We start from the raw sequence: 25,049 nt of genomic DNA, 5'->3' as shown, positions 1-25,049 counted from the left end.
TGCCAACTTTAACAATGCACTGTGTAGTAACTTGAGGAACATGCTGTTTTTTTTTTGTTTTTTTTTTGTTTTTTTTTTGTTTTCCTGAAAAGTTGTGGATTTGGAGATATCAGGATTCCGGCAAACAGAAGCTTTTTGTAGTTTGTTGAGAAGCCTTTGGCCCGGTGACAGAATCCGAGATGTGAAGGCTAAGCAAAGCCAAGCAGGACCAATGTACTGTGCGTCTAAATCAATCTAAGAACAAACAAAGAATGCGTTCCGTTATAAACTCACTGCGTCTCGCAAACAGAAGGTGCATTGTTTCATTCAGCCACTTGTTTATTTAACGGTACACAAGGTAGGGCGTTATATGAAGGTGACTTCTTTCCCACTGTATCAATTTTGAAATGAGCTTTCCGTGACCGCATCTTTTGGCGTCATTCCTTGAAACTGATGCTTCTTTGACTTGATAGCCATCTTTTGATTACACACAAGTGGCATTATCCCGAATCGCAATCTAATCTTTGCACAATGACTCCATGTGGGGCTTATAAAGGTTGCTTTGAGGAAAAGATGAATATTATTCCACGCTTACGTGTCCTGAGGAGCGTGAGCAACACGTCTCACTCAGCCTCGACAGAGGTTATTGTTGTCCTCCTTCGCGTGGAGGTGAACTTCGAAGCTCCAGTCAGTGTTCTGTGGCCTCTCTGTCAGAACAGCGCGTCCATTGTTTGAGGGCCACCCTACCTTTTCCACGAGGTCAGGGGGGGGGCGGCTACAGATAGCAGGGAGAGCAAGACAAATCACTCCATCTGGGGCCGCCTGGGAAGGGGGTGATAGAGCGAGAGATGGGAGGAAAAGGTGGGTCAGCAAGAGAATTAGAGGGGAGGAAAGGCTAACTGACAGAGGAGAGGAAGGCAGAAATGTGATTGAGAACAGGAAATTGGAGATGAAGAGAAGAGGGGAAAACGAGACAGGTAAAGATGAGGGGAAGTAATTACCTGTGTAAATTTTCCTTTTTGGTGTTCACCGATGCATTCACAAAGGGGACGACGAGAGCAGAAGTGGTCAAGGATAATTACCCAAGCGCAGGTTGACTTGCTTTTGATCGTCTCGCCGTGACGATGAGGCTTGAGCAGCCTATTAGCGCCACGATGGCGCGCCGAAATCCTCGTCGGGCTCTTCCTCACGTCGTTTCAACTGCTCTCCCGCTGCCGAGTATCTCGCCGAGGAAGTTATTTTGATTCACGTGGTTGTTAGTTAGCCGTGACCAGAAACGAGGTGGTCACAGATCTGAGAAAAGAGCTTCTGCAGATGTTTCCGACTTAAATGCATACGTCGTACGATTGAGCATCCATTTGACTGCAATCGGACGCCGTACCTTATTATTATATCCTCCAGTTAAGACACCGTTGCATTTGACAATATACAATATGTAGTTGAGTAATTTAGCGCTGCTGCTTCATGTGCTCTCGACAGAAGGACAATTTGACACCTGGAAATATTTTAGCTTTGCTTGGTAGAATTTTAACTTGCATTGGTAGATGCAGCAACGAACTGGGTTAACTTCTAACGTTTTTCCAAAGTGTTACTGAGCCCACATGCAGGCAATATCATTTACACGGCGATGCCAATGATTTTCGCAGCGTCGGCTGGAGGATGGAAAGTTGCGCGTATTCAGTGTTCCTTTTTTCGGCCTTGCCGTATGATTTTTATGGACTGTAGATAATGCAGTCTCTACGTTCCTGCCAATTGCACATTGAGACGCATTCTTCTTCTTTTCTGATGAACTATTTGCCACAAAACGATTATCCTCACCCTCATTGGTTGTTGGTGAATAGCTGAGGCTTTCAGGGTTGCTCCTTTTATTCCCCATCGTGACACTCAACAACCTGTTCACCTGCGGAGTGCCCCAAACTGAGATTTTTGTGCAGCTTTTTGGGAACATTTTACCAGCATCAACTGTTAAATGAGAAATTATTTTCACCAAAAAAATGATAGTTACTCGGTTGGAACATTAAAAATCTTGTCTCAGTAGTGCAACCTTCAATATAACAGGGGGTAAGGTCACGTCAAGGGAGCCCTTTATGTCTGCAACGCGCAGCAAGAAGTATTTGATGCGTCGTCATCTACTGTGGAGTCAGACATTTTTGTACAAATGTGCATATGCTTTCTTAGAGGTGTGCGCTCAAATGGGCAGTCAATGATACACGCATATTGCGCTAATTTGGGAACACGCTCAATCCTGCCCGAGATTCACTCAGCAGGTTTTTGTGTGTCTTTGATTTGCCTGACCCGCTTTTATTGTTTTTCTATATTTCTCTATACGACGGGTGGTATGCAGCTGATTAGGTAGATAAATATACCCCGGAGGCAAGAGAGCGGAGGAGAGGAAGGATACTGAGCCTCCTCGTGCCCTGACACATCCTCGCAGTAGAACTTAAATCCGCAGAGGCTTCGTGCATTTTAACGGCCCCGATTAGAAGCGGGCTAACACACGCTTTCGCCGCCGGGCTGAAACAGATATTAAGTGCTTTCGCAAAGCCGTCCTTTGCTTTGTTTTCTTAGCGCCTCGGAGATGAAAACCTTTGATCGTGTGCTGGAAAGCCACATTGTTAGTTTTAGGGCCTATGTGTCCTGCTAAAATTCCGATTGACCCCCACTCCCCAAAACCAAAAAAAAACCTTTTATGACTGACTATGCTTGTGTTTTGCTATTTTAACAATCTTTGCTCCTCTGCTTGATGTTTGTAGTCACAAAAGAATTATGACTGCTTGTCGGCTTGTTTTTGGGGGGGTCTAAAGTTGCACAGTGAAGGATCAATCTGTTAGCCGGGCGTGTTTTGTGCAAGTCTGCGTGGACGCGCACGCGCGTCGGGGTCATCGAGAGTTCCTGGGTCGTCGTTTTCGGCTGGGCTGCGGGATAGTGAATAATGGCCTCAGATGACAGAGTTAGCCCAGTGATTGTGGCTCTTCACTTTTGTCCCCCTTCACCACTACTCGGACAAACAACCGTGTGCATAGTCTGTATTTTTGAGTGTGAACGAATATTTACTCTTTTCTCCTCCTCTCCTTTCCACCCAGCGACATATTCGACGCCATGTTCCCCGTCACACACATCGCTGGCGAAACGGTGATCCAGCAAGGTATGTATTTCAGGCCTGAATTTATACCCTGTCACTTACAATCGTGTAATTACAACAGAATTATAGTGTTCATGAGCGACAACATTGCCATAATAAGTGGCGTGATGTCCAAACTGGTGCAGGGCTGGAAACCCGTTAAGGATTATGTTCTTTAAGAACCCAAAATGCTGGTCAGACTTGACAGACAGTCAACAACATGCCACAATGACTTGGCAAAGGCGAACACCGGGTGACAAATAGATGCTAACTAATTAATGACAGAGGCGAGACACTCCGCTGTGATTGGATGACGCAGAAGGCTCGGGGTGAGTCAAACAGACCAAGTGAAAATGAAAGAAACCAGATCCTGCCAGAGCAAATAATTCCAAAGACAATAGATGCATCAGACCCATTACAGATAATCCCCCAATAAGCCTCCCACTGGAATCTCTTCATGCTCTCTGAAACTGTTCGCAAAGTGTTCCAGAAAATGAAAGCACAGCAATGTGTACTAAACACCCAGCCAGTTCCATTGGAAGGTCAGGCATCCCGAAGGCAAAGTCCGGGAGTGTATCAGTCCTAATTTGGACATCATGAGTCCGGTCCAGTTTGCGGGCCCCTCCGCTCCAGACGGCCCATTGTTATATACACTATAGAGTGAGGTATGCGGTGTACACACAAGTGATGTCATAGCTCACGTCTGGACTTTAACTGTACAACTTCAAGAAGCCCACCCCTTGCTCCGAGGCCATCCAACACTATTTGGACGTGGGCTAGAAGTTATCGACTGCCGCCCGAGTCATAGTTAAACAAAGAAAACGTTTACTGCAGAGCAAATTCCAATGTGGAGATTTCAATTTTGGGGGTTCCGTGCTGCACTGCGGACTAGTGGTGAGCACATCTGCTGTAAATTCCCGAGATTCGGGGTTCAATTCTGGGCTCTGGCCTCACTGTGTGGCGTTTGAATCTGCCAGACTCAAAATCGGCCGTGTTTGTGGACAGAAAGCCGACTAAATTGAAGCTGGACCGAGCACGGTCCGACTTTGAGATGCCACTGTACTACCAAACGTGCCATGTTTTCCTAGAAGGAAGTCGAACAGCTTGAATGACGACAGCCGCCCCGAGTCCACGAGGGCGGAATGCGTCTTTGTGCGTGTGTGCGGATTGTAGTTAAATAGTTGTCTGAGCTCAAAGGCACAAGCCGTTGGTGAAAAAAGCTCGGAGAGCCAGTGTGATAAAAGACAGGAAGAGGAGAAGAAAAGAAAGAAAGACAGATAGAATTGGAAGGAGATATAAGAGATGAAAGAGCGACGGGGGGTTGTGAGGGTTAGGGGGGTTGGCCAGGTTGCAGCAGGTCGTGTGTGTGTGTGTGTGTGTGTGTGCGCATGCGTGCGTGTGTCTGGGGGTTCTCCACCCGGACAGGCCATCAGACAGACAAGGATCGTTTTGTGTGACAAATAAGCGATATGACGAACGAGCGCCCTCCACTCAGTATTAATTAGCCCCGTGAACTCCCGTGAACTTTACACACTGGCTTTCAACTCCGCAGGTGGACACACACACACACAATCACCCTCTTTTCGAACCGACAAAGGCGTCCACGTGCGTACTTGTGTCATGTGTGCCCATGCGTCATTACCCACCCGAGTTATGCTTATTGTCGTGTTGGGTGCGGCGTCACGCTGCTCATTTTTGCGGCATTTGGTTCTAATAAGTTCCCCTGAGCCCCGCGTAACAGATAGCATAATTAAAGGAACGACATTTTTCAAGCTTATCTCCAGACGTGATGCTTTCAGGGGTCGCTTCGATCTGAGCGCTAGGAATGCTTTTGTCGTTGCGCGTTTCATTTCCCCACAAATGAGTTGGTGCCACTTGCTGTCTGAGGTCGCAAATATTGGCGTCTCTTCACTAATACTGAATCTCGCAAGCCGTTCGTTTATTTCCCTACCAAGTCCATACATCCCTTTTTTTTTTTATCTGATTTTGACAGTACGAGTTAATCCCGTGCTGTGATGTCAAACCTAATGGTTGACATTCTTAGTGCCGGAGGTATCAATTCCGCGCGTCACAACAAATCAAGAAGAGTCTCCGCAGCCTGACGACAACCAGACTAACGCCGAAGCATCTTTCTTAGGAAAATTTGTGAAATTCAGAGCTGCGGTGGAGAAATATGGTTCAAATCTCTTATGATCCCAAGTCAAAGCTGGCACTTAAAGCGATCACACAGTAGAGATGTACTCGGGAGCACACTCACGCTGTACGTTTAAGTCGTTAACTCAGAAGAGTCAAAAAGTCAAAGAACTAGCAGCACTCTCGACTTTGATCAAACCCAATAATGGAAGAAGTATCAACGAGTGAAGAAAATTTATTTGTCATTCTTGGCTAACCTCTTTACGATCTGCATTGATGCAGTGGATATATTTTTCCGTTTTGTGCATTGGAGTTCTTGTTGTGCTGTTTCACAAGAAGGGAGTACTGAATCATTCGCTGCCGATCCTCCCAGTTGATAGGAAAATTGGACGTGCGTAGCCGTCAATGGCACTGAACGAGTAGAGTGCTTCGTTAGCCTTTCGTTAGATAATTGTATCATTCTTCCAACCCTAGAAATTTAAATCTGTTGTAAACCAAGGACGCAGTGTGTTGGTAGAATTTTCGTAGCAGTTATTCAAAGTACATGACTCATCATTTTTAAAAAGCTACTGTACAAGTCAATGATTCGTGTCGATTTGCTTGAAAAACAAAAAACAAAAGACATATTGCAAATATTCACCCATGTTTTTTCTGCTCCTCTCCAGGCGATGAAGGGGACAACTTTTACGTGATCGACCAGGGCGAAGTGGACGTAAGTGGGCATCAATAAGCACTCTGATTTTCTTGCAATTTCAAAGAGATTTCATTGTGAAGTTGATTTTTTTTTTTTTTTTCCCTCATTCCCGAGGCAGGGGAAAAAGAAGGTTTTCGCGGGGAAAATCCAGCCTTCTCTCATGTTGAAACAGTGTTCCCCCTCCAACAATGGACAAGTTGTATTCAGTTGCCTGTGCACCTTGTTCTCTCCCGAGTTCAGTTCCGATCCGATGCCAATCTGGACATCTCGCTGCGGAGTCGGCGCGCGGCAAGGCAGACAACGCGAGGACATCTTTTGTCTTCGCACGTCTGACACGCCGCGATAGAGTTAAGTGGAGAGATAAAACAGGAGCCGACAGGGAGTTAAACAGGAAGTGACCTTATCGGCTTACGGCGGTAAGCGCAGGGCCCTCATAGTTGGACAGAAGCCGAAGCTGCAGAGGCTTGCCGCACAAAGCCGCGTAATCAGACCGCCGGAGAGATGGAGACACGTGCGCAATTACAACCAGCGGAGGCGATGACTTGATAGAACGCGACCAAAGTCAAACAAACCGCTTAAACCTGGAAAAATAGGCCTTAAAAGTCAAATGAAACTTGGGTGTTCAAACCGTCATTGTGTCTGTCAGTCAATTTCATGAGATTTCAGTTTGTTCTGGTGAGTAGTTGCGCGTTATTTCCATTTATTTTATTTTCCGGGAGGCAGTTCCTACGAACACCCGTCTTTTGTCTCGAGATCTGCCCAATTCCTTCATTTTAGCTTTTGTCGCATACCGGAGGAGGAGGATACTCCGCAGTAGTTCAGCAAACCGCTTCCAGCCAAAGTGCAAGGCATCACGGGTATGCCAGCTGTGAGAGTGCTCCCCACTTGCGCACCCCCCGACCCCAAAACTCAGCGTTATTACAGCTTATTACCGTACATTATAGTCACATATCACACATCGTTGTACGACTGTGTCAGGTCATACTGACATTTTGAACACATTTATTTATTGAAATTCAAGCTCCCCTTTAAACGTCAACTTTACAATAATAAAGGTTTGATCATGCCAAAGGATTGACTTTGATTGACTCTATATTATTTCCTGACGGAATACTTCTTCCTCCTTTTTAATTTTTACAACTTGTAGGTCAACCACTGTCACAACAGATTACTCCCACTTGCTTAATTTTTGCCTCGTTTAGTGTCATGTCAAGATTTTCATTTACATTTTGCACTGTGTCCACGGTTTTGGCTTTGTGTATCGTCTTTTTTTTTTTTTTTTTTTAGTGAATACACTTTATAAGTTTTAAACTGATGCGAGCAATTATTATGCAAGTGCATGCTTTTTTCCCCTCTGGTTATTTTTCAGTGGCTGTGGCATTTGGGAACAAAATGGGGATAATTGCTTTAAAAATAAAACAAATGGAACTGCAGCTCATTTGCAAATAAAGCAGCCGATATAAACACACTGTGACGATGCAACCAACAATACCACTTTCAACATTTGTTTATTGTTAATTGCCACCACCACTTTACAGAATCTGAATATTGCAATCATTCAACTATTTTCACTTAGTGTATTTCAGCCCCCCACCCCACCCCCCATCCATCTTTCATGTGTGCTGAGTTTTACACACTAAGTGAGACCATTTTAGGTGACAAGCCCTGAAAACTACCTCCCCCAAATTCTTCTGACATATCCACCATAACCGTCTTTTTAAAGTCCTCCCAGGTTGGAGTGACTGATGAGTCTCCCGCGGTCAGCCGAGACGTGAAGGATCGCCCCGCGACAATTGTGTCACTTCACAGCAGCCACTAAATGAATGAATCCCTCCCTCCCCTTTGTGTTTTTAAGTCAACAAGATTCTGTGCCGCCATGTAAGAGCGAAATTCAATCAGAGAGTGAGTGAGTTTATATTGTCTGCAGCAGTGTCGACCACGTGCAAGTCTGTCCGCCGCTATTTTTTTTATATTTTATTTGTGTTCACATATGAAAGTAGACGTCCAAATCAAAGGAGAGGCCCGAACATAGAGAAGAAAAGCAGGACTGAAACAGGCATTGATGGGTAGACAACAGGGATAGAAGGCCTTTTAGAGGGTCTCATCTGGTGGCTTAGCAGGGATCAAATACTTGGGGGCAAGTCAAGAAAGTGTATCGCATTGCCCGGAAACTTAGGAGGGAGTCAACAAGAGTCAGAGCCGTTGACTTTAAGGGGAATAACAATTGCTGGAAGAACAGGAAAAAAAGCACATTATTAGCAAAATTGTTGTCATGCCAAAAACATGTCGAACACCCGACTTTAATCACACAGCAAATCAACTCTTGATTCAAGAGATTGTAGCAGATAAAATAGAATGTGTTTAGTCACGTTTACACCAGTATGCAGTTCACCACGGTTTGGTTAGTTTCCACTGCAGACTGTGTAGGTAAGTTAGCGATAGCTGCGCCAGGGACGTATTGTAATGCCGGTCGACGGTGCCGAACGCGAGTGACCTGGACAGTCGCGGATAAGTTGCAGTCGGCAACCCGCGCCCGCTGTACTGCACATTTATGGAAGCACAAACAATGTAACGTGATTGTTAAGGAAGAAGCAAATTTCACTGGCTGCTGAGAGCTACAAAAAGAGGAAATGGCGAAAAATAAGAGCAAGATTATGGAAATGATAGTGCATTTTGGCAACAGACTCTCCACACTATTCTAGGCCGTTACATCTGCGACAGCAAAACTACCGTATTTTCCGCACTAAAAGCCTTTAATTTTCTCAAAAGCCGACGGTGCGCCTTATAATCCGGTGCGCCTCATATATGGATCAATATTGAGCCTTTAGTGGAGCTCCATCCAATGGATGCGTGACGTAACCCCGGCCTCTACTCTAGCGTCTTTTCAGTGGGCCTCATGATGCGGGTGCGCCTTATATACGAAAAAAAATGTATTGTGGGCCATGCATTGAAGGTGCGCCTTATAGTGCGGAAAATACGGTACTTGGCCACGGTCTGTCATTCATGAAAACTAGTTGCGGCACCCTGCTCGCTGCACGACAGTTCGCGTGCCTTTAGCGCGCCAGCCTTAGTCGACTGAAGTCTTGCAATAGCCATTCATGAAAAAAATAATAACTGGAGGGCTTGTTTCTCCTGGAATCTGGATTGTCGGTGGACAGGGACGATGCGTGTGTTGTGTTGTGTTGTGCTGTTGGTCATCCTGAGTACACCACGGACTATTCCAAATCACATTATTGTCTTGTGTTGCGTTCATATAAAATGGGAAAAAAAATGGTACTGTTTCACCTCCAATTTTGAACAACGTCCGCCCTGTTCTTGGTGTCTCAACAGGTGTACGTGAATGGGGAATGGGTGACCAACATCGGCGAGGGCGGCAGTTTCGGTGAGCTGGCCCTGATCTACGGAACTCCCAGAGCTGCTACGGTCAAGGCCAAGACTGATCTTAAACTGTGGGGGATCGACCGGGACAGCTACCGTCGCATCCTCATGGTAACACGCCGTACCCGCTCGCCGCTTTCTCTGCTCTTAAGTCCTTCGAATTCGTCCCCAACGAGGTTTGGGTGGTTGGCCGCCGCTGCTAAAAGTTTACTTCCGCTGTCATAAAATTTTCAGTCCGAGATGTGTTCAACAAATTGCTTTCTCAGAGAAGATGCAAGTTTTTTATATGAAAGTCTGTTTATTATTGTTAATTAGGGTTAGCTTATTCATCCAGCGGTTGCGCACTTCATAGCACTCACTGACTCAATAAAGTTTGCTTATCTAGCTGCCGTCAGAACCGGTCCAACACTTGCCAGACTGAAGGCAAATTATGTGGAAAAGTAATAGCAGCTGGAATGACTTCACTTCTTGCCACCTGGAGGCACCGAGCGCCGTGCAGTTTCTGCTTTCCGCGCTTGTGTCTTTGTTTCCAGGTGGCCTCGTTGCCTGAAATAATAAAAGGATCGGTAATGGATCCTAATTTAGTGGAATTTTGCAAATTAATCACGTTTTATTTCAAAAAGATTGTTGAGATGATCAGGTGAAGAAATAGGGAGATGACAAGGGGGTGAGCTCATGTTTCTGTACACGTGCGCCGCACAGGAGCTTTTCCCGTCTCAATGTTTCACTTACTTCCTCTAAATTTTGACGTTAGTACAAAAGCAGTTAATTGTCATCATCCATACAAACTCGATTTGAAAATAACATTATGGGGCAATGAAGCACGGCACAACATTGCAGCACGGTCATGAGAGTGTTAAGCACGTGTAAGCCTATTAGCGATGGATAAATGTCAAGCACCCACACTTTTTTAAAATATAGGAAAAAACTACAAGTAGACAGTGTACATGGGAACAGCAAAAATATGTTAGCTTGCTGACAAAGGGGATGTTTCTGGCTAATGTTAGTATAAATTACAGTCAACAATACAGAGCAGTGGTGAGTGTGGTAATGAAGTGAAGAAACAGGTCCAAGCTGGCGGAAGGTGTCTGGTGTTCTATGTGACGGAAGAGACTCCGCTAAGGATGAAGGGCAAAGTCTATAAAACAGTGGTGAGGCCGGCCATGATGGACAGGAAGGAGAACTGGAGGTGGCAGAAATGAAGATGTTGAGGTTCTCGCTCGGATAGGATTAGAAATGAGCTCATTAGAGGGACACCCAAAGTTGGATGTCTCGGAGACTAGGTGAGAGAGAGCAGACTTGGATTGTTTGGACGTGTCCAGAGGTGAGAGAGGGAGTATATCGGTAAAAGGGTGGCGAGGATGGAGCTACCAAGGAAGAGAGAGCGAGAGGAAGACCAAAGAAAAGGTGGATGGACGTGTGTGTTGAGGGAGGGCATGAGGACGGTGGAAGATTATAGGCTTGGATGGAAAAAGATGACAAAAACGAATGGGACAATCCGAAAGATAAGGAAGAAGAAGAATTTGCATTATGTTGCTTGAATGCTTATTGGCTATTTACATGTAAAAGGCGCTCCAATTTACAAAAAAAAAAAAATCACGTCATGAAACGACATCTGGAACGGATTAATTTCGTAAATACAGGTACCGCTGCAATCTGACCACATTGGGAAGGAAAATGGTCACGGGACTCGATTTGAAACAGAGAAAATACACTTGGGGCTTAGATGGAAAAAGTTGACACGCTGTGGCGACCCCGTACGGGACAAGTCGAAATGAAAAGTGACATTCATCCGATCCCTGCTCAGATATACTGTATATACTTTTTCAAAGCAATTGAAATGTGTATCAGTTATCCGCAGATTTTGGTGTTCTGACCCGGTTCCTATCCTGTTATTTTACTACATTTTGATGATGATTTGAGTGATTCTGACTGAAAGGCACTTCACCGTCATATTGACCCACGCGCATGACGGACGAGGTGTCTTTTAAGGAAGGATGACAAATATTTGAGGAAATCTGATGAACTTGGCTCGAACTGAGCTGTCGCCGACCCAATTGTTTTGATGGTGACGTCCGCTCGTGTTGAGCAGAACCCTTTCTCCGGTTCATTTCCAGCGGCTCCCATCCCGACTTGACCGGCTCTCAAAATGTGCGTCACTCCGTTTGTTTGGTTTTTTTTTTTTTTTTTTTTTTTTTTTTTAGGGTTTGTGCTCGGGGACATTTTACACTTGGCGTTGGCCCACCCTGCCCCCATGTCACCTCTCCAGCACATAGTTTCACGTAGGGAACATTAGCCCCGGTAACCTTTTTGTTCTTTCAAGAAGTCTCTCTCATCCTCGCATTCCGTGTTTCCCTCCGGGAAAGCCAAGTTCCACTATGAAAATCTGAAGTTAATTATTGCTCTCTGTTATTTGCAAAGCACTTTTTTTTTTTTTTATTTTAAATGTTTGGTGTTCTGCCACTGCCTCGGGGTGAAAATCAGTGCATGTTATGCGCGGTTTGATGACATTAATTAAAGGTCAAACCTCCTCAATGGCAGTTGCATGGAAATTGCAGGAGCTTACTAAAAGTCTGTAGTTCGATTATTGTCTATTATTTATTGGGGCAAAAAAAATTTAAATGAGTCATTACTTGTTTTCCAATCTACCTTACATTACCCATGGTGATTTTTTTTTTTTTTTTTTTTGCCATCTCTAAATGACATTTATGTATGTTCACACATTAATAATTTGAATGGTCATTTGGAATGGTTTTCCGCGTCGACAAATTGTCTTAAATTGACTCAAATTGATTGATTTAGTCTGTGTAAAGAGTGGATGGAATCAATCTGTACCAGCGTACAAAACTCTGCAAAAGAAGAATTGCAGAGATGAGGAGGAGTGACCGTGGACCGGACGGGAGATGGAAGTTATGGCAATAAGGTGCGCTAGCTTTAGTTTGGCTTCACGCCACGCCACAACTCTTTGACACGGCACCTCAAAGAGGAAACGCCGACATGAGGTCGGTTCGTCTTTTAACCGCAAGGCAGTCGACGGGCCGAGTAATATAAAAGTTGTCCCTTTTATCGTGAAGTCTTTCCCCCAGTGTGGTGAACCCAAATACTGTTCATCCCTCTAATAAATGTTGTGGCCCAATGATATAAAACCTTAGGGAAAAAAAAAAACAAACTAACAAAAGACAGCAGTAGCTAGTCATTGACTCTTCTATGAACTTAGATAAAAACAGATTTTGTGTCGTCAACTGTAATATGTGCTGAAAGTCGAGTCAGTCACTCATTCAGTGACATTTTTTTTTTTTCTCAGCAAGGCAGCTGTCCCTGCACCTTTTATGCGCCATAAACCAGTTTCATGTTCAAACATACTTAGCCATAGTAACATTAAAACAAATGATTCAAAGCATAACTCGCTATCACGCTGAATGTAGTTGTAATTAGCGGGAGTTTTTATTTGTAAAGTTGAGTCGTCGACAAAATCTTTTCATCCCTTGGTTCCTAAACATGATCGGACGGACATTAAAACGTTTTGATTGCTAAGCCCATTTGAGTGTTGTTGCGAACTAAAACGAAAAATGTTTTTGTTTTTTGTTTTTTTTTTTTTTTTACACGGAAATAGTTTAATCCCTTCCAAGTCCTGTAAATTGGAACAGTCCCCAAATGAATTCTGTTCATTTATCTTTGGCGTTGGGCGACTGTAGCACCGTGGGGGACGGAGGAGAACGCAAACGCTTGACAGCTGAGAGAAAACATACGTACACCACTTAATTCAACGAAAGTTTCTTAGGGCCCACGTTAAATAAAGATGAATAAACTTGCAAAAAAACAAATGAAAAACTCACGAAAAACTTGTATTTTTCCAAAGTGTGCAAGCGTGATTCGGTGACAGTCAAATTTCCAAGGGAAACAAAACGCATCATGGGTGAAGAGTGACGTCCCTCCTCGCCAGTGGGATGCCAGGAAGATGCTACGGCGATAGCCAATGGGAGTGCAGCTCTATCACGTCACACAAACCAATATTTTTACATTCGGTGGAATTTGGGGGCCTATTTTTTTCCTTTTGTGTCCTGAATTTTCCTTCATAACTAGATAACTGGAGAATGTTTTTCCGAGGATGTGTTTCATAACCTGAATTTTCCGTTACTAGAGATGTTCATAAGTCGAGGTACCACTGTATACCCATCCATCGATCCCTATCCTACTTATCCTCACGAGGGTCGCAGGGGCTCTGGAGCCATTCCCAGCTGATACACATTAACATAACATTTTGATAACATTTTTTTTTCTTTAGTTTGCAAAGACTGAATGACTTCTGATTGAAATTCCAACACTTACCACAGAGTAATTCTATGAGTGACGGAGGGGAAGCAAGTTAGTCGGGGGCAAGGTGTCTTTTGAGTTTAGACTTGTCAGGATGTTCCTAGGGAGGGAAAAATCCCCTGCCTGGTGGGTGGGAAGGGCCACACACACACACACACACACAACGAAGAGACATCAAACAGCCTTCACTCATAAGACCACATGAAAGCACCTGCACTTTTCTTATTATTTTTCCAGTCTTCTGCCGCTCTGATTGTGTCATTACGCGTACGTACGGCATCGTAGCGGCTTTTTTTTGGGTGGGGGGCGGTGGAAAAGAGGGACGCATCTTACTCCAACCATATATGGTGAGACATAATGACAGGCAAGATGTAATAAAAAAAATAAAGCAATTTTTAGCATGTTTCATGGGTCGTGAGGGGAAAAATACATTTTCCATTGTCAATGAGAGGAGAACTCCCTGTCATTAAGAAGTACCTCAAATGCATCTTGTGTCAACAAGCGCATCCTTATCAGAAGTACAGACATTGGAACTCATTTCAATCAATCTTTACAATAACATCCATAAATTGCTCTGTCTGAGGTTAAGTATGCCTTATCGTATATCAGTAGATTAGGATGTCTCTGCATCTCACCGCTGTCTTGTTTTTACAGGGCAGCACTCTGAGGAAGCGAAAGATGTACGAAGAGTTCCTCAGCAAGGTGTCCATCCTCGGTAAGTGTTGGCGTAGTGCGTGTGTCGCGTGTACTGTGAGGAAAATAAGTATTTGAACACCCTGCTATATTGCAGGTTCTCCCACTTAGAAATCATGGAGGGGTCGGAAATTTTCATCGTAGGTGCATGTCCATGCGTCCGTCCGTCCGTCCGTCCATCCGTCCGTCCGTCCATCCGTCCATCCATCCATCCATCCATCCATCCATCCATCCATCCATCCGTCCATCCCCCGCTTAAACCAGCACATGTCAAGGCCCGTCTTCAGTTTCCCAATGACCATTTGGATGATAGAGAAAAGTCGTGGGAGAAAGTTTTGTGGTCAGATGAGACCGAAATGGAACTTTTTGGTCATGATTCCACTAACCGTGTTTGGAGGAAGACGAATGATGAGTTCCATCCCAAGAACACCGTCCCTACTGTGAAGCGTGGGGGTGGGAGCAGCATGCTTTGTGGGTGTTTTTCTGCATGCAACGGAGTTGCAGAATGTGTTACGTTTTCTGCACGTTTCCGTTTCTGCTGCATTCATGCGCAGAGTTCCGAGGGACTGCATCTTAAAGCCAGCGAACGCTGTCGTGAATTTCTGTCTGTCGTAAACGTTCCGCATTTTAAGCGAGCCTCTCTTTACTTGTGGAACTCAGGCCACAGCCGCCCTCTGCAGATCGTTTGGTTTGGGGCAGTGACAAACGAGAGCCGTTCAGGCCACGCAAAACGGGTTGCAATTGAAAGTGACATCTGGTCGCCTTCCACCTGATCATCAGTGCGGCGGATGGCGTCGAGGCCGTGCCCCTCCGTGCGGCGTTATTAGCTGGCTGAGTAAACGCGTACACGCAATTCAAGTCTCAGAATGCCTCCGCAAGATCCCGCTCCCTTTCATTCGTCTCTTTTCTTCTTCGGCCTGTTGAGGCCCGTCTCTCGCTCGCCAAAGTGCTTTGCCCCTCTTCATTCCTCTTTCCGTGGCTCTCGGAGGAGGGGCGGGAGACGCGAGTGTTTTTGTTTGTCTTGTGATTTTTCAGATAGCCACGAAATTGGGCACGAGCCCCTTGATGTTGCGGAGTGGAACTGGTCGGTGGGCGGCATTGAAACGACATGCTCTTTGTCACACACAAGCACGCACATACAATGCCGCCGTATGCGGACCACGTAGGGCCAGGCTTGACCGAGCGTGAAATGTCGGGTTTTTGTTTTTTTTTTTTGGTCACCACATTTGTGTATCGTGTTACCTGCGAGGCTGTTAAGGATCGCCTATCTGGGACCCGGCTTCCCAGACACAAGACATCCATCTGGGGCCCCCGTAGACGCCCCGGCCCCACTTGAGAAGACACTGGACACCTCCGAGCACGCCAGACTTCACCTAAATTAATCCCGCACATACACAATTCACGCTAACATCCGCGCAGGGATCAGTTACCGGCTACGACAGGGTGGGACAAAGAGATTCCGCCCCTCTCTGCTTTCGCGCCTTGAAGTTGAATCGGCCGACTCCAAAGCTTTGGGGTGAACGAGCTGTTTCAGCGCACATTCCACACATGAACTCTTCGGATGTTTCCTGCTTCTTTTGGGAGCTGGATCAACTCGCGAAAAAACACCGTATATTCGCCAAAAGCCTCCAATAACTGGAATATAGCTCACCGGGTAGTCGTGGGAATTTTCGAGACTTTTAATAGCAGCCGCGTGATGCTTTTTCTTGCCACTTTGCATTTCTCTTTTTCTCTCTGCGACGTGCATGCACTCGGGGCCGACAACGAGGCGCTCTGAAGTGGCTTTGCTAGCAATCTACTTGCTGGCTCTCATTTCTGACATTTTCCGCCCCTCATTCTTCTGCCGTTCTCTTCATGACGGGCATGCACACAGGGCTGACAACGAGGCGCTCTTAAGTGGTCACACCGGCGGACTATCTGATGAAGAAGCTGCATTTTGTGGGTTTGATGTATTCCTAGCTAGCCAACTGCACATCACGGTTGTACCAGATAAACACTGATGTCAACAAAGGCGCTCAAGTTCTTGTATTGTGGGGGAAGGGCGACCTCGTTTCAGTTGAACCTAAAAACTGTAAAAAAGTTTCATGCTTCACCTTCACAGGTGAGTAAGTAATATATGGTTCTCAATTTTGTCGTGTTTTCAGCAATTCCTTTCAAACATGCATCATCTATATCGCAATAAATCTCTGGGTTCACTCGACGAGATCTTTCGGGTGTTCCTTGAAGCCAAACAGGAGGAGGCAAAGTAATGGCCGCCAATAAATGACCATGCTGTTGTATGTGCTTTGCAATCGCAGAGTCTTTGGACAAATGGGAACGCCTGACTGTGGCCGACGCCCTGGAGCCGGTCCAGTTCGAGGACGGCGAGAAGATCGTGGTACAAGGAGAGCCCGGCGACGACTTCTTCATCATCACGGAGGTAATTTCCCAGTGGAAGGCACACGGCGGGGGGGGGGGGGGGGGGGGGGGGGGGGTTGCGTCATACGTCCTTGATGTTGGTGGGGTCTTTTCACTCTGTGTTTTACTTCCTCAAGTACAATATAAACCCCTTGATCAGGATTCTTGTGTGTGCAGTAGCCCCCCCCCCCCCCATTCCCAAGTCTCTATACAGGACACCCTGTTGAGTTTGGGGCCCCTGGCGCAACGCTATAAAGAGCCCCCCTGGCGATCGTCCTAACCCGCTGTTGATTAACTCTCCACACTCGCAATACTCGAGTCAAGAGGGTCCGGTGCGGGTGTAATCTGCCGCCATCTTTCTGTCTCGGAGCCGCCTGTCCGTCTTTCTCACGTCGTCATTACGTCTTTCCGTCTCATTCCGTCGGCCCTCAAGTCGTCTTTGTGGGAGCGGCGAGGTGGAGCTAAGCCACAGAAAGAGGGATTTATCAAAAGTGCTGAGTGATGCCTGGCTACAGTACGTCCTCCCCTCCTCTCTTCACCTGCCGCCCCTCCCAGCCTTCTTCTCAGTTTGCTCTCTTTCATACGGAATCTGACGGGTTAGCATCGCGTTAAACAACCATTTATAGGCCACTCCACATATGTTCACCTCCTATTATCTCACCGAGTTATAGAAGCCTCCAGTAACTGCACAAAACCCATAAAAGCTGTTTTGTGCGCGTGTGTGTGTGTGTGTGTGTGTACAAAGCACATTTGGGATTTAGGAAACTGATAAAACAGCGAGCAATGTATGAGTCATCGGTCTGCACGGAGGAGAAATGCAAATATTCCGAGGAATTTGGGGGATTACTGGACGGAGGGCCAGAGGAGCAATAGGGGAAGTTGATTTAGGAAAGCAGATTTTTCCAGTTTGTTCCCCAAAGTGCAACGCAGCCACGTGCGGGACACGTTCAAATTTGTTTGCGTTACAAAAGTGGGAAATGTAAATACCGTAATTCCCGGCCTACGGAGCGGACCTGGTACATACATTGGCCGCAGCTGTGCAAAAGCCGCAAGCGCCCACGTTGAAACACGAGATGTTTACAAAGAAAGACGGTACACAGAGTTTAATGCTAGTGCCACCATGCTAATCCTAACGCTAGCGCCGTCGCGCTACCAGAGCCAGTTAACAACGACAAAAACATACTGGTAAAAATCACTGAGACACGGCAGTAACACGCTAGCGCAACGCGAACAGGGCCGGGCCGGTAAAAGTCACTTCCTCGGCACATATATTCCACCGGTCTCACTCTTGCATTTTCCGCTTGCCGCCGTTAGGAAAAATGCACAAATTATCCGCATCACTGCTTAAACCGCAGGGTTGAAAGCGTTTGGAAAAAAGTCGCAGCTTATAGGGCGGAAATTACGCTAATCAGTTTCAGTACACATCATAAAACCTTTAGTCACCGTTCAGGAACGTTTAGCACTTTAATCGTCACAATAAGACATAAAAACAGAACAATACTTTTGTGATGGCTGACAAAGCAGTAATGCTAAACAGTTAGCGCGACATGCATGCAATTGTTTTTGTTTTTATCGGTCGCCATTAAAATTACAGGCGATTACAAATTGAATCGTTAGAGCTGGCATCACTTGATGTTTTTCCGCTCTTTGTAGTCCCGGTGTAGCGATAACATTGATACCGTGCGTGAATCTTTCTACTTCTTTCTGAAGAAAAAGCCTGAAACGTCAACAATATTCGCCCCCCCCCCCCACCGATCACATGATGTTTGATCCCTTCCTCCCGTCCGTCTTGCATTTTTAGCCTCTAAGCTCTCTCGCTTCCTCCTCTCGTCCCTCCACGCGGCCGAGCCCGATTTTCCCAGAGCCGGGCGGACTACGGTGGAATGTGCGTTGCCGGCTTTCACACGGGGTCAGGAGACCCGGCCTCCCGGGATGGAGGCGAGAGGGGAGAGGGGAGAGGGGAGAGGGGAGAGGGGAGAGGGCCGAGAGAGGAGGTGAGCGGGGAGAGTTTGACTCGACTCAGTAGCAAATGCCGTCCTCCACAACTTTGTCACGGCGTCTATTCCTCTTTCCTCCCCATTTTTGCAAAATCTGCTTGCAATCGCGAAGCATTTTATCCCTTGCGGTTGTCCAAGCGTGTCCTCACTTTGTCTTCTTTGCTCTCAGTGAGCATCGAAGGCAGCGGAAGAACGTTTTAAACGGATGGTACGCGCTCTCCTTTGTTTGCGCCTGGGGCTCTTGACAAGCCGCAGTGTGTGTTTTTTGTCGCTACAGGATTTACACCAATTAAATCGGTTCAGCTTTGTGACTTTAAATAAACTTCCGAACCGACTGTCAACAATAAAAGTATTACTTAGATACTGTGCAGAGCCGGGGCCATTTTTCCAGCGAAGACGCGCGGGTCTATTTTGTATCTCGTTTGTAAAACTGAACTTGTAACTTCATACCGATTTGTGGCATTAAACGACGAATATATTTCGGGTGTTGACTACAGCCACGGTTGTCATAGAAACAAGTGTTTGACTGATCATGACGTCCATGTGACGTGCATTTATTATTATGTCCACTTGGGGTCCCCATCCTCACAGCCAACTGTAGTATCTGTGTCTTTGGCACGGCCTGGTGGGTGACGTGGGGGTCGGTGAAAGAGTGTACGATAGGTCGAATATTTGGGAAAAAAATAAAAATTGCCAAATCACTGGATTGCGACCATCGTAGAATATGCTGACCAGATCACTAACGCCGACCTCACCCGTGAATTTCACGCTATCATCTCGTTGGTTGTCATATTTTGCGCTCACTTTCACACAAAACTGCATCAGTATTATCAGCGCCTGAATGAGAAATCAGTGGAATGTGCACGTATGGACTCGTGATTGGCATTACAGAATTTGACGCGAGCAGCAATAAAATGCGCATGGCACTTGTTGCTTTGTCGCTGTATTTTTTTCCAGGGTTAGGAAACGCGACTTGTACGAATGCCGTGAAAAGCAGTCAGCTAGCTCAATTTTTGCTTTCCTTTGCTCAATTTTTTTTTCCCCTCAATGGCGCACGTTGGCTTTTGCGCTTAAACTTGTCAATTTTCTGGAAAGTCTCGCTGTGATCCGATTGCGCGACGTCTCCGTGTGAAAGCGCGGCATTTACCGGCCTCTTTGTTAAATGCCGCAAATTGGGCAGTTCCAATCCAAAGGTGACTAAGTCTTACACTTATCCCTTTCACGGAGGTACAGTTGAGCTATTATTTGCCCTCAGTGGGCAGCTGGCGTGTTTTGGCTTCTCATTAAGGTTCATTATTTTCATATTTAGCATCACAAGCCCGCTCGGCAGAAGGATTAGCGATAGCGGGAGCGTAACGGAACCGTCAGGTTTGTTTTACAACCCGCTCCGAGTTTTCCTTCTGACATTTTGGCTACTTGCAATTATTGAGATTTTGATGTGAAAGTCCAGACATGTGACAAAATCCATATTGAGAACGTTCTTGCGAATGACACGTTAGTCAAGCGGACATTCGTTGGAAGCCGTTCTGCTAAACAACAGCTGCGGGCTACGCTCATTCTGGGCAACGGCGATGGAAAACAGATTTCCCTTAAAGGTTCTGGATGTGGCGTCGTCCGTGCCTGAGGATGTGGGGGTCCGACGGTCTTGGACGGTCCAGTAGTTTCCGTGTTGTGTGTGTGTGTGTGTGTGTGAATCATCTGGTTTACATGTTTGCGTTTATAACACTCTGGAGAGAAAGAAAGCAAAGTCTGTCCAAGTTGTCCCGCTCGCTCGCTCGGAATATCTGAGTTGCGCTTTATCCGCCTCCCAGCGAACAGGTGTCCGTTCCACACGGCGACGCCAACCCCCCCACCCCACCTCAAAAAAAAAAAAAGAAGGCACAAATCCCGTGCACCTGTGTCTTATGAAGGAAAGGAATTTCTCCTCTGCTTAATCCTCCTGATGATGTTCAGATCCATTCAGTAACTTCTCCTGTTGCCCCCCCGCCCCCCACACCCTCTATTCTTTCTTTCCACCCCCACTCCTCCTCCGCATACCCCCACGTCAATTCTCCCTCTTGTCCGTCCCGGTCTCCAGGGCATTGCCTCTGTTCTGCAGCGCAGGTCTGACAATGAGGAGTACGTGGAGGTGGGACGACTCGGGCCGTCCGACTACTTTGGTGAGTGGCTCCGGATCCGTCGGGGCCCGCTGACGCCAAATACCTGCTCGGCGTTCATTTGCGAGGAGCGAAACAAGAAAACAACTAAACGCGACACATTTGCAGAAAGCTAGACTCTTAAAAGTTGAACTAAACTACTGAAAATACTGCCCTCAAATGTGAAAAACCGCAGAGGCGAGATTATGAGAGTTCCGTAATTTCCGGCCTACAGTGCGCACCTGTTTATAAGCCTCACCCAGTACATTTGTAAAGGAAATACCATTTGGTACATACATAAACCGCACCCGTGTATAAGCCGGAAGTGCCCACATTGAAACGCAAGCTATTTACAAAGAAAGACGGTAAACAGAAAAAAGTTTTCAAAGTTTTAATACCTTAGCTTAGCTTAACATAGCAACAACATGGTAGCATGAAGAGGGCTGGTAAAAAAAAAAAAACAAAAAAAAACACAAGCGTGGTAGCTACTCACTAGCAACACGGTAGCACAGCACTAACAGGGCCGTTTAAAAAAAAAAAAACTACCTAAATCACTCAGACACGGCAGTAACACAGCAGCAACACGCTAATGCTAGCGTGGCGCTAACAGGGCCGGTTTAAAAAAAAAAAAAAAACATGCCGGTAAAAATCACTGAGAGACAGCAGTAACACAGCAGCAAGATGCTAGCACAGCGCTCAAGGGGACGGTTAAAAAAAAAAAAAAACATACCGGTAAAAATCACTTGAGACACAGCAGCAAGACGCGAGGACAGCGCTAACGGTAGCGCAGCGCTAACAGAGACAGACCGGTAAAAGTCACTTCCCTGGCACATATATTCCACCATCTCACTCTTACCTTTTCCGCTCGAGTGCCTCCCTTGCGGCCGTTAGAAAAAATGCACAAATTAGCCGCATCGCCGGATAAGCCGCTGGGTTGAAAGTGTGTGAAAAAAGTCACGGCTTATAGGCCGGAAATTACGGTACATTAGTAGTTTAATGAAAATAAAGTTATCCGAAATGTGTATGTGACAAGAAAAAAGTTGTCCCATTCTGACTTAAATCAAGAAATAATCTCACTTTGTGAATAACCCGACAAAAAGATTATTTAAATGAAAATTAAATCGTAATATGAAATGTACAAATATTCCTCAAGGATAAATTTGTAGTTTTAGGAACTTGTACTGTCACCAGAAAAAAAAAAACAGTCGTACTATTACAATCAGGTCAAAATTTTGCAAGAATAGTCAAATTATAGAGAAACTTTGGAAAAGTATAAAGAAAAATGTTCCAAAATCACAAGAGAATTTTTTTTAACCCATTTCTGTAACTTTACGAGGAAAAAATGTGAAAAAAAAAATTATTAAAAATGATATCTGAGAAATAAGTTTATTTGAAAACGCATATATTCTTTATCCTCTGCAAAAACCAACTACAGTAAAGCCCCAGTGTTCTCGTGGTTAACCCTCCCGATGTTCCTCCCGTTCAGGCGAGATCGCCCTGCTGCTGAACCGCCCCCGGGCGGCCACAGTGGTGGCCCGCGGCCCCCTGAAGTGCGTGAAACTGGACCGGCCCCGCTTCGAGCGCGTGCTGGGTCCGTGCTCCGAGATCCTCAAGAGGAACATCCAGAGATACAACAGCTTCATCTCGCTTACCGTCTGATTACCCCCCCCCCCCCCAAAAAAAAAAAAAAAAAAAGTGCAACTTGCGGGGTCGCACCGCACCCACTTGATCGGCGGGCCCCGTGGGCGGGTGGGACGGTCGCGAGGGGACTCCGGGCCCAGGATGTGAGTTTTACATTTCCAATGACAGGGTGCTCATTTCCTAATTTTCATTTTTGTTTCCTTTCCAATGTTATTCTTATTCTTTATTATTATTATTTTTTGCTCTTGTGCACTTTGGCTCGTGTTGTCGCGTACCTTTACGTAAAAAAAAAAACAGCAAGAACAGCAAAACACGGCGTCTCCATTGTGTCTTGTGTACGACGCGTCTCTCTCGTAACTATTTGCACTTTTCATGACATTAAGACGGATTCATCCACGAAGGAAGAAATATGAAAATATATTCGTGCGGCAGGATGACGTGAGTTGTATTTCAATTTTTTTTTTTTTTTTTTTTTTTGCTTGCTGCTTTGCCTTTTTTGTCATTTTACATTTTTTTTCTTTATTGAGGTGGTGGTCAAAACAATTCGAATATTTAAGTGTGCTGTTACTGTGTTAAGATTTAATTTTTGCGTGGCAGGAATATTCTTTAAAAAAAAAACACGCAATATTCGCAATATAAAGTACAAACCATATTGTATACTCTTGAGTATAAAAGGTCTACACACCCCGGTTCACTTGTCAGCTCTTTGTCATATGGAAAGAAAAAAAGCAAGACATATTTCATTTTCAACTTGACCCCACCATGAATGTGACCTATATGATTTCATGGGGGAAAAAGTGAGGACATTGGTTGTAGAAGTGTGCACACCCGCTTAACTGGAATGTGGCTGTGTTCAGAACATTCAAAAGCCTGTTAAATGAAGGTCAAGAAATGCCCCCCCCCCCACCCCCCCTTAAAGGCTCTTTGGTTTACCCCACATAGTTTTGTTGTTTTGGGAGGCTTTCTTGCCTTTTTGTTGCTGTTTTTTTTTTTTTCACTTTCTTGCAAGAAAATGAAGCAATCAACACGTTAAAGGTCACGTTCATCGTGGGAAAAGTTTTGTGCTGATACATATTTGTCTCTTATATTGTAAAAAAAATGTCATTTGAACAAGGGTGTGTCGACTTTTTCTATCCACTGTCTCAGGATTTTCAACAAGCTTGTTGTTGTTCTTGTCGGCTGACAGCTTTTGCACCATTTTGCTAACGTAGAGGAAACGCGGCAGTTTTAACTCACCTTCTATGTTATGAATAAAGCAAAGAAAAGAACATTTCAAGTAACGATGTGGTATGATGTATTTTCTGTAGCTATTTCTTTCAACAAAATATCCCAAACAAATAAAAAAAGTCTTTAAAAAAAACATTCTCAAGCAATTATTTTTTTCTTTTTTGTCCAAAGTAGCGATGCGCCTTACTTTTTTCCCCGTCGTTCTATTCAAATGTTTTTTTCTTGCCGTCTTTTCCTTCCTGACCGCTTTCTTAAGTTGCTGTTTTAAGGTCTCTTTTCTGCCATCTTTTATTCTCCCTTTTTTCCTTTCATCTTTTCCCTCCTTCCTTCCTTCCTTCCTTCCTTCCTTACTCCCTCCATCCCTCTGTCCTTCCTTCCTTCATTCCTTCCTCCCTCGCTCCCATCCTTCCTTCCTCCCTCCCTCCCTCCCATCCTTCTTTCCTCCTTCCTTCCTCCCTCCCTCCCTCCCTCCCTCCGTCCTTCCTCCGGTCCTCCATTTGTCCTTCCTTGCTTCCTTCCTTCCTTCCTCCCGTCCCCCCTCCCTAACTCCCTCCCATCCTTCTTTCCTTCCTTCCTCCCTCTGTCCTTCCTTCCTCATGTCCTCCGTTTGTCCTTCCTTCCGTCCTCACTCCCTCCCTAACTCCCTTCCTGCCTTCCTTCCTCCCTCCCCTCCCGCCCTCCCTCCATCCCTTCCTTCCTTCCTCCCCCTTCCTTCTGTCCTTCCTTGCTTTGTCCGTCTGTCCTTCCTTCCTCCCTCCCTCCCTCCCCCTCCCCCCCTCCCTGCCTTCCTTCCTTCCTTTGCCCATCTGTCCTTCCTTCCTTCCTCCCTCCCTTCCTTCCCCCTTCCTTCTTTCTTCCTTCCTTCCTCCTGTCTTTCCTTCCATCCGTCCTCCCTTCCTTCCATCCATCCTTCCTCCATGCCTTCCTTCCTCCCCCCTTCTTTCCTTCCTTCCTTGTCCATTCGTCCGTCTGTCCTTCCTTCCTCCTCCCTCCCTCCCCTCTTCCTCCCTGCCTTCTTTCCTTCCTTTGCCCATCCGTCCATCTGTCCTTCCTTCTTCCTCCCTCCCTTCCTCCCCCCCTTCTCTTTCCTTCCTTCCTTCCTTCCTTCTGTCTTTCCTTCCATCCGTCCTCCTTCCATCCATCCTTCCTCCATGCCTTCCTTCCTCCCTCCATTCCTTCCTTCCTCCCCCCTTCTTTCCTTCCTTCCTTCCTCCCTCCCTCCCTCCCTCCGTCCTTCCTCCGGTCCTCCATTTGTCCTTCCTTGCTTCCTTCCTTCCTTCCTCCCGTCCCCCCTCCCTAACTCCCTCCCATCCTTCTTTCCTTCCTTCCTCCCTCTGTCC

The 25,049-nt window shown here is 45.9% G+C and overlaps 1 protein-coding gene across 4 annotated transcripts in view; it reads left to right on the top strand.

Annotated features, from left to right (window-relative positions):
• The window catches only part of prkar1b (protein kinase, cAMP-dependent, regulatory, type I, beta), a 53,732-nt gene extending 29,901 nt beyond the window's left edge, over window positions 1-23,831 (top strand). For all 4 annotated transcript variants that reach the window (XM_061845122.1, XM_061845123.1, XM_061845126.1 and 1 more), the window contains 7 exons: window positions 3,063-3,124; window positions 5,899-5,945; window positions 9,258-9,416; window positions 14,274-14,334; window positions 16,610-16,731; window positions 20,784-20,865; window positions 22,328-23,831. In XM_061845122.1, the coding sequence (XP_061701106.1) occupies window positions 3,063-3,124; window positions 5,899-5,945; window positions 9,258-9,416; window positions 14,274-14,334; window positions 16,610-16,731; window positions 20,784-20,865; window positions 22,328-22,500 (706 nt within the window). In that variant the 3' untranslated portion in view covers window positions 22,501-23,831. The remainder of the gene's footprint in view (window positions 1-3,062; window positions 3,125-5,898; window positions 5,946-9,257; window positions 9,417-14,273; window positions 14,335-16,609; window positions 16,732-20,783; window positions 20,866-22,327) is intronic.
• Window positions 23,832-25,049: the final 1,218 nt, after the last annotated feature.

The sequence above is a fragment of the Syngnathoides biaculeatus genome, chromosome 16, assembly GCF_019802595.1.
Source record: "Syngnathoides biaculeatus isolate LvHL_M chromosome 16, ASM1980259v1, whole genome shotgun sequence".
Taxonomy (NCBI): domain Eukaryota; kingdom Metazoa; phylum Chordata; class Actinopteri; order Syngnathiformes; family Syngnathidae; genus Syngnathoides; species Syngnathoides biaculeatus.
This window is presented reverse-complemented; position numbering and strand designations above follow the sequence as displayed.